The following is a 14,695-nucleotide window of genomic DNA, read 5'->3' on the forward strand; positions in this document are numbered from 1 at the left end:
TGGTCAGAAAACGTGTGGAACAGCACAATTGCTGCTTTGAACAGTTACGTGAACAAAAGGAACAGCGAGTAAATAGTATCGCAAAAGTAATTTAATGCTGAGAGTTCACCTTGTACAAAAATACAGGTCCCATGATCCTCATGTTATTATTGGTTTATTGCAGCATAGGTGTTTGTCTGAGTCAGATGTTGAAGCCTGGAGTAGCAAACAGGCACAACTGTGGATACCAAACATTGTAAAAACGTATATAAATACTTTGTTCAATTCATAATGTAGTTTGTAAACCGTATCTAATCTCATACAAAAATACAGGTCCCATGATGTTTGTTGTTTTTAAAATCTACCTATCAGGTAACATGGTAGTGAAAAATATTGGGAAATGAATATTACAGTGCGTGTCGAGTTAGGTTCTGAATGCTCATATTAGAAATTTAGGCGATCTATGGTTTACAACTACATGAATGAACAGATATTGGACTGACAACACTTGTACAAGGATTACATTTCCCATGTCGCCCTGCGTACTCCGGAGGGACACGTAAATGGTGCGTTCAAGACAACTCTGAAATTCAGACATTCTCTACTTGGACATTCGTTGTAGAAAGAAGAGGCCAGAGTTTTCCTACTTGGAGAGAATCAGAATCAACCAATAGGAATCTGTACGCCAGGGCTGTTCAATTACAGTCCTGGAGGGCCGAAACCCTTTTTTGTTTCTACCTGGTAGTTAATTGCACTCACCTGGTGTCCCAGGTCTGAATCAGTCTCTGATTAGAAGGATGAAAACCAGAAGTGCTTTGGCCCTCCATGACTGACATTGAACAGCCCTGCTCTACACAAATAACTTATGTTCATTTTAACTCTTGAGTTTCAGAATTGTCATGAATGCACCATAAGGCATGGCCAGGAAGGTAAAGCCTGAACAGTTTAAACCCTACATTACATTTGGTCCTCTACAGTAGGAATGTTAAGTGGTACGTCAGTGGTTTCCTCCATTTTCTTTTAGTCCATATCTTGATCACCCACACTCTGGCGAAGGTATTCCTCATAGAGCTTCTTCTACAGGAAGGGAGAGATACACACAGTTAGTGGTCAAGCACACACAGCACTGCATGCTCACACACATACCACTGCATGGTCACACACTACCTTCTTTGTCTTCACCACCTCCTGCACATAATCCAGCTTTTCCTGTAGCTGCCTCTTCTGTCGGCCAGAGAGAGTGGGCTGAGTCCTGCAGAGATAGAGAGCGATGCTTTAGGCATAATTCATTGATAACTGGTGGTACTTGAACAAGATGCCGCAGTTTGTGAGTGTGCTCAGCTCTTACCTGAAGGAGAAGCGGGCAAGGATGAGGAGTAGGAAGGAGAGGAAGATGAGTCCGCCACAACTGTAGAGCTGGTACTCCACGGACATGGAGACAAACACTCTCACTACAGGAGCCTGTGTGTGTGTGTGGGGGGGGGGGAAGAGTCACACAAACACAAAAATTCCACGACTACGTCTCACACACACACACAACCACACAGTCAGACTAACAACCACCACCCCTTAAACACAGTCTCTCTCTTACAAATACACTGACCAGGTAGAGAGAGAGGGCCTCGATGCCGTCATCCCCCAGGGCCATCTCTAGCAGCTCTTTGGAGAAGCTGCCCAGCACCAGGGCTGCCATCAGCATGAAGGGGACACTGAAGCCTAGAAGAGCCAACAAACAGCCCTTACAGCGCGCCCGCCGGTTATCTACACTGGTCTGCCTGAGGGAGGGAGAGAGAGAGAGAGGGTGGGTATTGTTGTGTTGGAAAGGAGAGAAGATCAGTGATGTGTGTGTCATCTACAATATCCTCAGTCATACAGTCTTTTTTATCAGCAAGTTGAGAATAAGTGCAGGTGTAAAACACACTGCATGCATGCGTGTGTTACCTGTCTTGGCTGAGTGTATCTGCAATGGCCTCAGTGATAAGCTCACAGTCCTTCTCTAGTGAGTTGAGTGTGTTCTGGACTGTCTGGTTGATGGTCTTCTCGATGGTGCGACATGCCTCCTCAATCTGGTTCACACAGCGACTGGGCTGGGGTTGGGACAAGCAGGTGGAAGTGAAGTTCAAAACATATGTACATAGTATACATACATTTTATTTATTTAGCTAGGATAGTCCAAGATTGCCCAGGTTGTCACATGCAGTGACTTTCAGGTGCCGTGTACAAAAAGGTGGGTGTGGTGCGGTGGCTACCTTGTTGGGGTTGGGAACATAGATGGTAGGCATGTCAAAGCCACACTTGTTGAGTCCCGGCCGCTTGCACAGCTCCTGGACTATCTGCATCATCACCCTCTGAAAGAGCCAATCACGACAGGGATATATTTTCTGATTAGCTAATGTTTGAAACTTCAAGCTGGGAGCTGTTAGATTATAACAAACTGGCCATCTTCCTCCCAGCCCCTTGTCAACCTTGCTCATAATGTAGATATGTATACGGTGTGTGTAATAGAGAATTTCCAGGTGAAATAAACACAAAAGCGGCCGTTGATAAAGTAAAAAAAATATATTTTAGTACAATTTGCTCGAGGGAGAAACCTCCAGCACAGAAGCAGAGAAAATGTCTTCCGAGCCTTCCCTGAGCTGGCCCTAATATCCCAAGCACATATGTTCTCTAAACACATAAAAGACAAGGCAGTGAATCACACACTCTCACAAGAGTACAATAATAACCAGTGTGTCCTCGGAACTGGCACCTTTAGACTGGCACCAACACTATCAGCAGATAGGTTATGGACAGTTCTCCTTCACGTCTGGCCTCCAAGTCTAGTGATTAAAAACCTTGCACGAACAGAATCATGTGTATAACAGAAAATAAAAAGTATAATACATTGCGTTAATAACTTAAGTGAATATCAACTTTATTCATCTTAAATTTCCCACTACAGTGTGTGTGTGTGTACCTGTCTGTCCGACTCTCCCCCGGCCTCGTCGGCCTTGCTGAGGTACAAGCGCAGGCGGTCACCGTGCTTCTCGTTGAGCTTCTCCACGATGTTGAGGGTGCGCTTGCACAGCGCCTGGCCCATGGGGTCAAAGAACACCAGGATGAGGTCACACAGCTCACCTGGGAGGGGACAGTACCAGTCAAAAGTATGAACACCTACTCATCCAAGGGTTTTTCTTTATTTTGTACTATTTTTTGTACTATTTTCTGCATTGTTTAACTATGAAATAACACATATGGAATCATGTAGTAACCAAAAAAGTGTTAAACAAATCTAAATATATTTTAGATTCTTTAAAGTAGCCACTTGATGACAGCTTTGCACATTCTTGGCATTCTCTCAACCAGCTTCGTGAGGAACGCTTTTCCAACCGTCTTAAAAAGTAGTTCCCACATATGCTAAGCACATTTTGGCTGCTTTTCCTTCACTCTGCGGTCCAACTCATCCCAAACCATCTCAATTGGGTTGAGGTCAGGTGATTGTGGAGGCCAGGTCATCTGATGCAGCACTCCATCACTCTCCTCCTTGGTCAAATAGCCCTTACACAGCCTGGAGGTGTATTGGGTCAATGTCCTGTTGAAAAACAAATGATAGTCCCACTAAGCGCAAACCAGATGGGATGGTGTATCGCTGCAGAATGCTGTGGTATCCATGCTGGTTAAGTGTGCCTTGAATTCTAAATAAATCACAGAGTGTCACCAGCAAAGTACCCCCACCTCCATGCTTCACGGTGGGAACCACACATGTAGGGATCATCCGTTCACCTAGTTGGTGTCTCACAAATACGCGGCGGTTGGAACAAAAAAAATAAAAACGCAAATTTGGACTCATAAGACTAATAAGATTTCCCACTGTCCTTGCTCGTGTTTCTTGGCCCAAGTCTCTTCTTATTATTGGTGTCCTATAGTAGAGGTTTCTTTGCAGCAATTCACCCATGAAGGCATGATTCACACAGTGTCCTCTGAACAGTTGAGAGGTGTCTGTTACTTGAACTCTGAAGCATTGGGCTGCTATTTGAGGCTGGTAACTCTAATGAACTTATCCTCTGCAGCAAAGTAACTCTGGGTCTTCCTTTCCTATGGCGGTCCTCATGAGAGCTAGTTGCATCATAGCGCTTGATGGTTATTGCGACTGCAATTGAAGAAACTTTCAAAAGTACTTTACATTTTTCTGATTGACTGACCATGTCTTAAAGTAATGATGGACTGTAATTTCTCTTTGCTTATTTGAGCTGTTCTTGCCGCAATATGGACTTGGTCTTTTACCAAATAGGGATATCTTCTGTATACTACACCTACCATGTCACAACACAACAAATAGGCTCAAACACATTAAAAAGGAACAAAAATCCACAAATGAACTTTTAACAAGGCACACCTGTTAACTGAAATGCATTCCAGGTGACTACCTCATTGATGCTGGTTGAGAGAATGCCAAGAGTGTGCAAAGCTGTCAACTTTGGAGAATCTTCAATATTGATTTGTTTAACACTTTTTTGGTTACTACACGATTCCAGATGGGTTATTTAATCTTCACTATGATTCTACAATGTAGAAAATAGTAAAAAATAAAGAAACTCTTGAATGAGTAGGTGTGTCCAAACGTTTGACTGTTACTGTATATTCACAAAATTACACACCCTACACCACCATATTGTGGTGACCTACCCAGCCACATGATGGCCTGGTCCACATCGAAGGGGTACTTCATGTCCCCGTCCACCAGGCCAGGAGAGTCCACAAACGTCACTAGGCTGAAGCGTTTCTGCCTCGATGTGCAGATCTCAGTGCCCAGGTACTCAGACACACCTACAGGTAGAGAGCGAGAGCCCTTTACTTGAATGGTATTTTCATGCATTTCACACAAAGTGCTGACTAATGTTTAGAATGGGTCGTCAGTCATGCTACCATTACCATTGTATTTATATTGCATCATATAATACAGGGGAGGGAGTTGTTTCCTGAGTCTTACTATGACGCAGACTAATGAGGTTGAATCAACTCTGAAGTCTCACCCTTGATCTCGTGTAGCGGTTTGAAGTGTGGGTAAAGGTGCAGCGTGGCATTTCCCTGAAATACAGCAAGAAACAAAACAAAGTTTACATTCTGCGAGAAAAACAAATATCCACCGTGTGAGCACTTACTCAAGTGAAAAGGTTAAGCCCCTCAAAGTACCTCAACCAAAGTGCATGACGTGAGGAGCAAACTGAAGGGGAAATTCACTCAGAACTATACCAGCAGTACTCACTGTGAGAGACTCTCTCTTGCGGCCACTAGTAACAAAGCTGAAGCCTTGCGTCTCAATGGCCACTCCTGTGCGCTGGATGTGCTCCTCCACATACCTGAGACAAAGTTTCAGCAGACATTAACAAGCACTCTCTCTGGCATTCATGTCCACACACACACAATGACAAATGGACCATGGGACATAATTACAATGACTTTGAAGCAAAAGGAAGCATAGGGGACAGTAAGTATCAGTGAACGGAAAAGTCCCTGTCCCTGATGGAATACTTTTCAAAGTACATCCTTCTCTCTACCCCTTCTGGCGTTGTCAATGATAACCTTGATTTGATTGAACATTACCAGTTGATGAAGGAGCTCTTGCCGGCCGAGTGGTTGCCCATCAACATGACCGTGATCTTTTTCCTGGGTGCCAGCAGAGACACGCCAACTGACTGGGCCACTGCTACCAGCCCTAGAATAGAGACAGCAGGGGATGTGATCAGGACAATTAGCTAACGTTAGATAAGCGAACATCGGCTAGCTAGCTATGGGATAAATATTAGCCACAAACTTGCGCATCGATTTGATGAGTTTCATATAACGCTGATTGATCAAATTTGGTAGTTTATTAGCATTAGCCGCTAAGCTATAGCTAGCTAACTAATCTAGCTATTGCTAACAGCTCCTGCTGGTAGTCACATTATAGAGGCAATCCTAATTGAAATATTAACAAAAGTGTCCTCCCCACCAGTTTCAGTAAAAAGCTGAGGGATGTGGCTGGAGATATACAAACTTCAAATCCATAGACTACGCTATGTATGCAAGGGTTCTGATGGGGTTCGACTGTAGAACTAAGCTCTGGCATTTATACGTCTTATTCTTCAGGAATCAATGTGTAGCTAAATACCATAAATGTATAAGCAACTAAGTAGGGTCCCCCTCCCCCCAAAATGCATATTTTGACCAATGGGTAAAATAATTTGTTAAATTGTGTAGATAACCCCCCCCTTAACATCATGTAGCTCTGATACACTACATATACAAAGGTATGTGGTCACCCCTTAGCAGTAGAATGGCCTTACTGAAGAGCTCAGTGACTTTCAACATGGCACCGTCATAGGATGCCAACTTTCCAACATGTCGGTTTGTGGGGGACCAACTCCACATTAATGCCATGATTTTGGAATGAGATGTTCGACGAGCAGGTGTCCACATACCTTTGGTCATGTAGTGTCTGATTGGAGTTTAACTTTACAGTAGTACAATTCAATTCAAAACCTACGTTTTTGACCAAAAAACTCAGATGCTTATAAAAGGGTCTAAGATTAAATTGTTCCTTCTCTTATTTGTTCCTGACCTGCTGTGATGAGACACTTTATTTCTCTCTCCAACCCATGGACTTTTGGGACATGGCCTTTCAGGCTATGATTTCGCTCTCTCTGACCATGCTTAGAATAATGCCTTGTAATTCTTGTTAACGCCTTGTAACTTAATAAGCTTTAGGCCTTGCATGGGTATCCAGCCATTTCATAAAGTATTTAAATACACGTGTATTTAGAATTCTATTCCCAGACTTTTCTTCAATGCCTATTAGTGTAACTCAAGTCTCCTTGCATATTCCTATTTATACTATGGAGTCAGATAAAGATATTTAATTGAATGGGCTAATTGCTTAGTCTTATGAATCGCATGTGATTTATATATACACTAGGAAAAAAAAAAAAAAAAGACATCCTCTCACTGTCATCTGGGTTTATTTTCAGCAAACTTAACGTGTAAATATTTGTATGGACATAAACAAGATTCAACAACTGAGACAAACTGAACAAGTTCCACAGGGGGGGTCAAAATCAAAAGTATCAGTCAGTATCTGGGTGTGGCCACCAGCTGCAGTAAGTACTGCAGTGCATCTCATCCTCGTGGATTGCACCAGATGTTCCAGTTCTTGCTGTGAGATGTTACCCCACTCTTACACCAAGACACCTGCAAGTTCCTGGACATTTCTGTGGGGGGGGAATGGCCCGAGCCCTCCGATCCAACAGGTCCCAGATGTGCTCAATGGGATTGAGATCCGGGCTCTTCGCTGGCCATGGCAGAACACTGACATTCCTGTCTTGCACAAAATCACGCACAGAACGAGCAGTATGGCTGGTGGCATTGTCATGCTGGAGGGTCATGTCAGGATGACCCTGCAGGAAGGGTACCACATGAGGGAGGAGGATGTCTTCCCTGTAACGCAGTGTTGAGATTGCCTGCAATGATAACAAGCTCAGTCCGATGATGCTGTGACACACCGCCCCAGACCATGACGGACCCGCCACCTCCAAATTGATCCCGCTCCAGAGTACAGGCCTCGGTGTAACGCTCATTCCTTCGACGATAAACACGAATCTGACCATCACCCCTGGTGAGACAAAACCACAACTTGTCAGTAAAGAGCACTTTTTGCCAGTCCTGTCTGGTCCAACGACGGTGGGCCCATAGGTGACGTCGTTACCCTGTGATGTCTGGTGAGGACCTGCCTTACAAACAGGCCTACAAGCCCTCAGTCCAGCCTTTCTCAGCCTATTGCGGACAGTCTGAGCACTGATGGAGGGATTGTGCGTTCCTGGTGTAACTCGGGCAGTTGTTGCCATCCTGTACCTGTCCCGCAGGTGTGATGTTCCGATCCTGTGCAGGGTTTTTATTTTTACACGTGGGTCTGCCACTGTGATGACGATCAGCTGTCCTCCCTGTCTCCCTTTCTTAGGCGTGTCACAAAAAAAGTACGGACATTGCAATTTATTGCCCTGGCCACATCTGTAGTCCTCATGACTCCTTGCAGCATGCCTATGGCATGTTCACGCAGATGAGCAGGGACCATGGGCATCTTTCTTTTGGTGTTTTTCCAGAGTCAGTAGAAAGGCCTCTTTAGTGTCCTACGTTTTCATAACTGTGACCTTAATTGCCTTCCGTCTGTAAGCTGTTAGTGTCTTAACCGTTCCACAGGTGCATGTTCATTCATGGTTCATTGAACAATCATGGTTTAAACCCTTTACAATGAAGATCTGTGAAGTTATTTGGATTTTTACAAATTATCTTTGAAAGATACGGTCCTGAGAAAGCGATGTTTTTGCTGAGTTTATAATATACTGCATATTCACATATCAAATATTACTGCCCACTACAGTTAATGGTGATCCCGACGTAATATCTCTTCCAAATCATTTGGAGTTTATTTCATTAGATTCCCCGATATATATTACGAGCACATGCATGATGGAGAATATGCAAGCAATAGATATGTTTGAGTTACAGCAATCTCAAATTAATGATATGATCAAGAAAGGCAAAAATGGTCTGACATTTAATTTACTAGGGATGAAATTCTTCATTAACTGGCAATATGTTGGAATGCATAAGGAAAAAAAAATCTAATACATTAATTCTATAGCTTGTGTTTATACTTGGAAAAGGTGAATTGTGACACAGCAAACTAGTGTTGAACAAGCTTGATATGACTGAAGTCCCAGAGGACCTCATAGCGCAAAATAGAGCAGTTGCAATCAGAACTTCTATCATGCGAAAAAGAGCATGATTTGACAAGGTCATTTCTTCATGACGCACAGAGAGATGTGTTATAACAGGGCACAAATAATCTCCAAAGTGATTTGTTGGAGTCACGTTGTTGGAACCTAGACTGAGGAAATCCTAACTCGTCATAAGATGCAGAAATCATGGGATTTAGGTAGAGGCAGACCATCTCGATTCTTATTCCAACATAGAAGCTCAAAATCTACCCTAAAACTTAGGATGTTGATTATTTGACGGTGTTAATTTCTTCCTTTGCAACTCAATTTCTATAATCCATATATGATGGTTATATAGGCTACTTTTGAGAATGTGCTTTCTTTAATGTACACAGATTGCTAGATAAACTGTGTTTTTTTAAATGAGGCATTAGTTTATTTTCCTATGCGTGGTGCATATGGCCAATGTATAGAAGTGTGCACACTATGAAAAGTCATTGCTTTGTTTGTCACAAAATGGCCTCAGAACTTTCACCATTAGCATATCAATGTTAGCATCTCAGTTTACAGAACCTAACACACATTTACAAATTGCTTATGAAACAACTGAATTTACACTAATTCTCACACAGACTAGGATTTGTCAGATATATTTTTCAGTTGCTTGAAAGTTGTGATTTAACTTTTGGAATTGTTCTTGATTATTTACAAATTCTGCTCATTTTGTTAATTTTCAAAGAGAATCCATTTGCTCTCAAAGCGAGGAGAGTTTGCAAGTTGTGTTTTAAATATACTGTCTTCATGATGGTGACCTTTGATCTCTTATGTCCAGTACTAGTCAAAAGTTGACACCAACTCATTCAAGGGTTTCTTTATTTTTACTATTTTCTACATGGTAGAATAATAGTGAAGGCATCAAAACTATGAAATAACACATGGAATCATGTAGTAACCAAAAACAATTAAAACATTAAATATATACAGTGCATTGCAAAAGTATTCGGCCCCCTTGAACTTTGCGACCTTTTGCCACATTTCAGGCTTCAAACATAAAGATATAAAACTGTATTTTTTTGTGAAGAATCAACAACAAGTGGGACACAATCATGAAGTGGAACGACATTTATTGGATATTTCAAACTTTTTTAACAAATCAAAAACTGAAAAATTGGGCGTGCAAAATTATTCAGCCCCTTTACTTTCAGTACAGCAAACTCTCTCCAGAAGTTCAGTGAGGATCTCTGAATGATCCAATGTTGACCTAAATGACTAATGATGATAAATACAATCCACCTGTGTGTAATCAAGTCTCCGTATAAATGCACCTGCACTGTGATAGTCTCAGAGGTCCGTTAAAAGCGCAGAGAGCATCATGAAGAACAAGGAACAACACAAATACAGGACCATTCTGGAAGAAAACCTGATGGAGTTTGCAAAAGACCTGAGACTGGGACGGAGATTTGTCTTCCAACAAGACAATGATCCAAAACATAAAGCAAAATCTACAATGGAATGGTTCAAAAATAAACATATCCAGGTGTTAGAATGGCCAAGTCAAAGTCCAGACCTGAATCCAATCGAGAATCTGTGGAAAGAACTGAAAACTGCTGTTCACAAATGCTCTCCATCCAACCTCACTGAGCTCGAGCTGTTTTGCAAGGAGGAATGGGAAAAAAATTCAGTCTCTCGATGTGCAAAACTGATAGAGACATACCCCAAGCGACTTACAGCTGTAATCGCAGCAAAAGGTGGCGCTACAAAGTATTAACTTAAGGGGGCTGAATAATTTTGCACGCCCAATTTTTCAGTTTTTGATTTGTTAAAAAAGTTTGAAATATCCAATAAATGTCGTTCCACTTCATGATTGTGTCCCACTTGTTGTTGATTCTTCACAAAAAAATACAGTTTTATATCTTTATGTTTGAAGCCTGAAATGTGGCAAAAGGTTGCAAAGTTCAAGGGGGCCGAATACTTTCGCAAGGCACTGTAAGTGTTGCTAAGTACCTGGGGGTTGTGTGTGCCACTCTCTGCAGCTTGCTGTAAGTCATGCTTCCAATGACACCATCCCCCGTAGTGTGGAGTACTAGGTACGAGAGACTTATAACTGGTTTTCAGTGTCTCCAAAGCGCAGGGAGGCCTACAAGGCCATATATGAGACCAACTGTGGGGAGAAACCTTTAGATAACCAAGGTGTGTGCCACGTTGGCTCTCCATTGAACCCACGGTTTCACGCATTTTGGACCAGTGGGAGGAGCTTAGGCTGCATTTCACAGTCACCAAGTCCAGTGAACACTGCTACATGGCTGAGGTTTTATACTCCATGTACAGTGATCCTCAAAACATATTGGATCTGACTTTTTTAAGTCAGTGCTGGGTGAGGTACAGTTGGCCATCAAGGCTTTTGAGGGAGAGCAAGTAGATCCTCTTAAGCTACTTGACAACTTGGATAGCCTGATCAAGTCTGTGAGCAGCAGGGTGCTGAATCCACTGGCAAATGTTGATGTACTCAAAGGGCCAACAGATGGATACATCAGTCCCAAACCGTACCGTGGTTACCTTTTTGAGTCAAAGGCAGCTGAGCTCCACCTTGCGCCTGAGGATGAAAACAATGTCGAAAGTGGGGTGTAGCCTTCACCGTCTCCCTCACTAATGAGTTGAGGGTGAGGGTGAGACTGCCGGACAACATCGAAGCATTGCAGTAGATGTCAGTTTTCAATGTGGAGGAAACTCTAAAGCACAATAAGAGCCCTGGAGAAATAGCCAAGCTCTTTGGCTACTCCCCTACAGTGATAGACAAGATTGTCCAGCAATGGCGTGCCATCCATCTAAGTAAATGGAATGAGACAAAAAACACACTGGGCTTCTGGAGTGTGATTTGGAAGTTCAGAGATGCAGCTGATATCAACCCGTTTCAAGAACTTGCCATGGCTGCTGTGTCTATGTTGTCCTTGCCACACTCGAATGCTGAAGTCGAGAGTATTCAGCCAGATGAGTGTGGTAAAAAGCAAACTTAAAAATCAGATGTGCTTACAGACCCTTAACTCCATCCTGTACATTCGATATGGACTGAAGCTGTCTGGTGAGGCTTGCTATGAGCACCAGCTGCCTGATATTATTTTGCAGCTTTTTGGCACATCAGCTGCTTACTCATTTAAGTCAGCTCCCTCAGTTGCTGAACCTGCCATAGAGAGCCTTGACCAAAATGACGATGACCCACTCTTTCTGTGAGCCAGCACAGCCTGTGTGTGTGTGGAGGGGGGTCTGAAAAAAATATATATAATGGATTAGGGCCAGACTAATTACCATAATTTTCTCACATTGCCATTGACAGTTTGTTCTATTGTCTCTTTTTGGTCCATTTAGACTGTTAAAGTAGATTGTATACAAAAAAATGTTATGGTTAAAAATGTTCATGTTTTACTGTGACTTGTTGTAGGCTCCTAAGTGGACCATAAGGTTAAAAACCAAACCAAATTAAGAAAAATAAACAAAAACAAAAAATTTAAAAACTAAGTAACTCCGTCAGGGTGTCTCTTTTGGGTCACTTTTGCCGATCCCAAGCCCGGATTAAGCAGGAGGGTTGGAATTGTGACATAAAATTTTTTTTTTTTTAAATCGACAGAAGAAAGTTAATTTGTAGTTCTAAAAATATTTAGGGTGTTTTTTTTACTCAATTTGTCTCTCCCACGACGTTATTCCTCTCTCCTACAGCATCCATCACAATTACATGCACATGGCAAATTATGCAAATTAGGCGATGACGTGATTTAGCGACTTTTAGGACAGCCAATAGCTACTTTCCTTACTGAGGAGTTAGCAACACTGTCAAAACTCCTTACCCGGAACCCAAACCGGCTGCGCTATCATACATACATTTATTTTGTCCCCCTACACCAATCACCACACGCAGGTTAAAATATAAAAACAAACTCTGAACCAATTACATTCATTTGGGGACAGGTCGAAAAGCATTAAACATGTATGGCAATTTAGCTAGTTAGCTTGCACTTGCTAGCTAATTTGTCCGATTAAGCTAGCTTGCTGTTGCTAGCTAATTTGTCCTGGGATATAAACATTGAGTTGTTAGTTTACCTGAAATGCACAAGGTCTTCTACTCCGACAATAAATCCACACATAAAACGGCCAACCGAATCGTTTCTAGTCATCGCTCCTCCTGCCAGGCTTTTTCACATTTGAACTTATATGGTGATGCATCTAAACTTTCATATTATTACCACGACGACCGGCAAAACAGTTCGTCTTTCAATCACCCACGTGGGTATAACCAATGAGGAGATGGCACGTGGGTACCTGATTCTATAAACCAATAACAAGATGGGAGAGGCAGGACTTTCAGTGCGATCTGCGTCAGAAATAGAATAGAAAATAGTTATATTTTAGCCCTTGGCATGGCAGACGCGCGTTGGCGCAATAAATGAATAACAGATTTCTAAATGTATTTTGTGACGCTCGCGCACGCGACTTGTCCGGTCTGGTCAGCATGTTAGGTTAACAAATTTGGAAAGCCCTGCCCAAAGTCACTGCTTATGCCTGGAGCCAGCCCTGCTCAGAACTATGCTGTGTGAAGATAGACAAATCAGACAAATCAGACGTTGGAACTATAATGTTCTAAGTAAAATGCATTTTATAACAGAAGTAAACAAAATTATCACTATAGAGTGAATGGACACAAACTAAGCCCTTTTAACGTAATGTTAGTAGCAAGCTACTAGCAAGTGAAGCGTTAGTCAGAATCAATCGGGTGGGTATAATTTGTGGAACATTCCAACAGGAATAAGTTCCTAAAACGTCGTAAATAACAAGGTTGCCAACAAACAACGCATACAAAGTTGTATAGAGGGCGAATAAGATACCGGGTAGGGAGTGGGCTATTTCATTACGTTTTCACTCACCGCGTTTATTATGTATTCACCTGCGTTTAAAATGTCTTCACTCTGGTAGCCTATGGACAAACATTAAGAATAAGTTACGTGGTGAGTTGAAGCCTATTCGGCAGCTAGTTAGCTAGGTATATTGATCGTGCTAACTTTTATATGCGTTTGTTGGCAACCTTGTACATTACGACGTTTTTGTTACAGATTCCTGTTGGAACGTTCCACAAATTATACCCACCCGAATCAATGAGTCATACCAAATATAGCTAGCTAGACATACAGGCTGAATGACATTCCGACTGCAAATGCGTGTTGAAATTGCTGCTCTCTTCATTTGATCAGACATTAGCTAGCAATCTAACTCACCACTGTCGGCATCGATGTACAACTGATGACAGTCTCGTAAAATCCGCTCATCGCAAGACACACTACCAGATAACAAGTCGGCATTTGCCGCGATTCGGCTCTTGATTTTCCCAGACATTGCAAAACGTTAATCCAAACGTATGACGGAAAATAAATGTTTTAAACTATAAAAAGTATTAGCTAGCTCTCATTCAATTTCAGACTGATCTAAATTGCCCCTCTTCTTACTCCGTCTAAATTTAAATCACCCCGGTCCGTTGTAGAGGAACGTCGGAGCCACGTCGTCACCCAGTATATGCAAAGCCTTTCGGGTAGTGTAGTTCCTGGTTCTTTTTATTTGGTATCATGTCGTTTGCACGTGCCATCAGCTACAGTGCAGTAGTGTGTGGTCAGTCATGTTACATTTTGTAATACAAAAAAAGGACAAAATTGCACCACCAACTAACCCTAAACATATATACCAATAATAATTGATGTCTTTACATAACACTTTGCTTCACAAAAAAAAAAAATAGACCAATATAGTTTAAAATGCCTTTTTTTGATTATGGCACTTTTTGATTTCGGTGCCAGGGAGTAACAAAGAAACAATGAGAGCATTTATTTTAAGCAAACCATGTTCCCATCAGCCCTGGTTACAGAGGGAGTGTTTACAGAGTAGTCATTGGTGGACACCACTTTTTTTGTTACTCCCTGACCAAGGCCATGATGGCAAAACAGTGA

The 14,695-nt window shown here is 42.2% G+C and overlaps 1 protein-coding gene across 2 annotated transcripts; it reads right to left on the bottom strand.

Annotated features, from left to right (window-relative positions):
• Nucleotides 1-73: 73 nt before the first annotated feature.
• On the bottom strand, nucleotides 74-14,290 carry LOC110521891 (uncharacterized). Of its 2 annotated transcripts, none has more exons than XM_036969152.2 (12): nucleotides 13,973-14,290; nucleotides 5,563-5,674; nucleotides 5,225-5,318; nucleotides 4,992-5,046; nucleotides 4,645-4,785; nucleotides 2,936-3,096; nucleotides 2,229-2,327; nucleotides 1,921-2,066; nucleotides 1,583-1,754; nucleotides 1,328-1,440; nucleotides 1,147-1,231; nucleotides 74-1,056 (listed from the first exon to the last, which is right to left on the bottom strand). In XM_036969152.2, the coding sequence occupies exons 1-12, from the start codon at nucleotides 14,088-14,090 to the stop codon at nucleotides 1,000-1,002; spliced, it is 1,353 nt and encodes a 450-aa protein (XP_036825047.2). In that variant the 5' UTR covers nucleotides 14,091-14,290; the 3' UTR covers nucleotides 74-999. The 2 variants fall into 2 exon arrangements, with proteins under 2 accessions (XP_036825047.2, XP_090089573.1); XM_090233447.1 differs by lacking the exon at nucleotides 13,973-14,290 and adding an exon at nucleotides 12,804-12,994.
• Nucleotides 14,291-14,695: the final 405 nt, after the last annotated feature.

Source organism: Oncorhynchus mykiss, chromosome 4, assembly GCF_057628025.1.
Source record: "Oncorhynchus mykiss isolate SJ-2025 chromosome 4, ASM5762802v1, whole genome shotgun sequence".
NCBI classification, from domain to species: domain Eukaryota; kingdom Metazoa; phylum Chordata; class Actinopteri; order Salmoniformes; family Salmonidae; genus Oncorhynchus; species Oncorhynchus mykiss.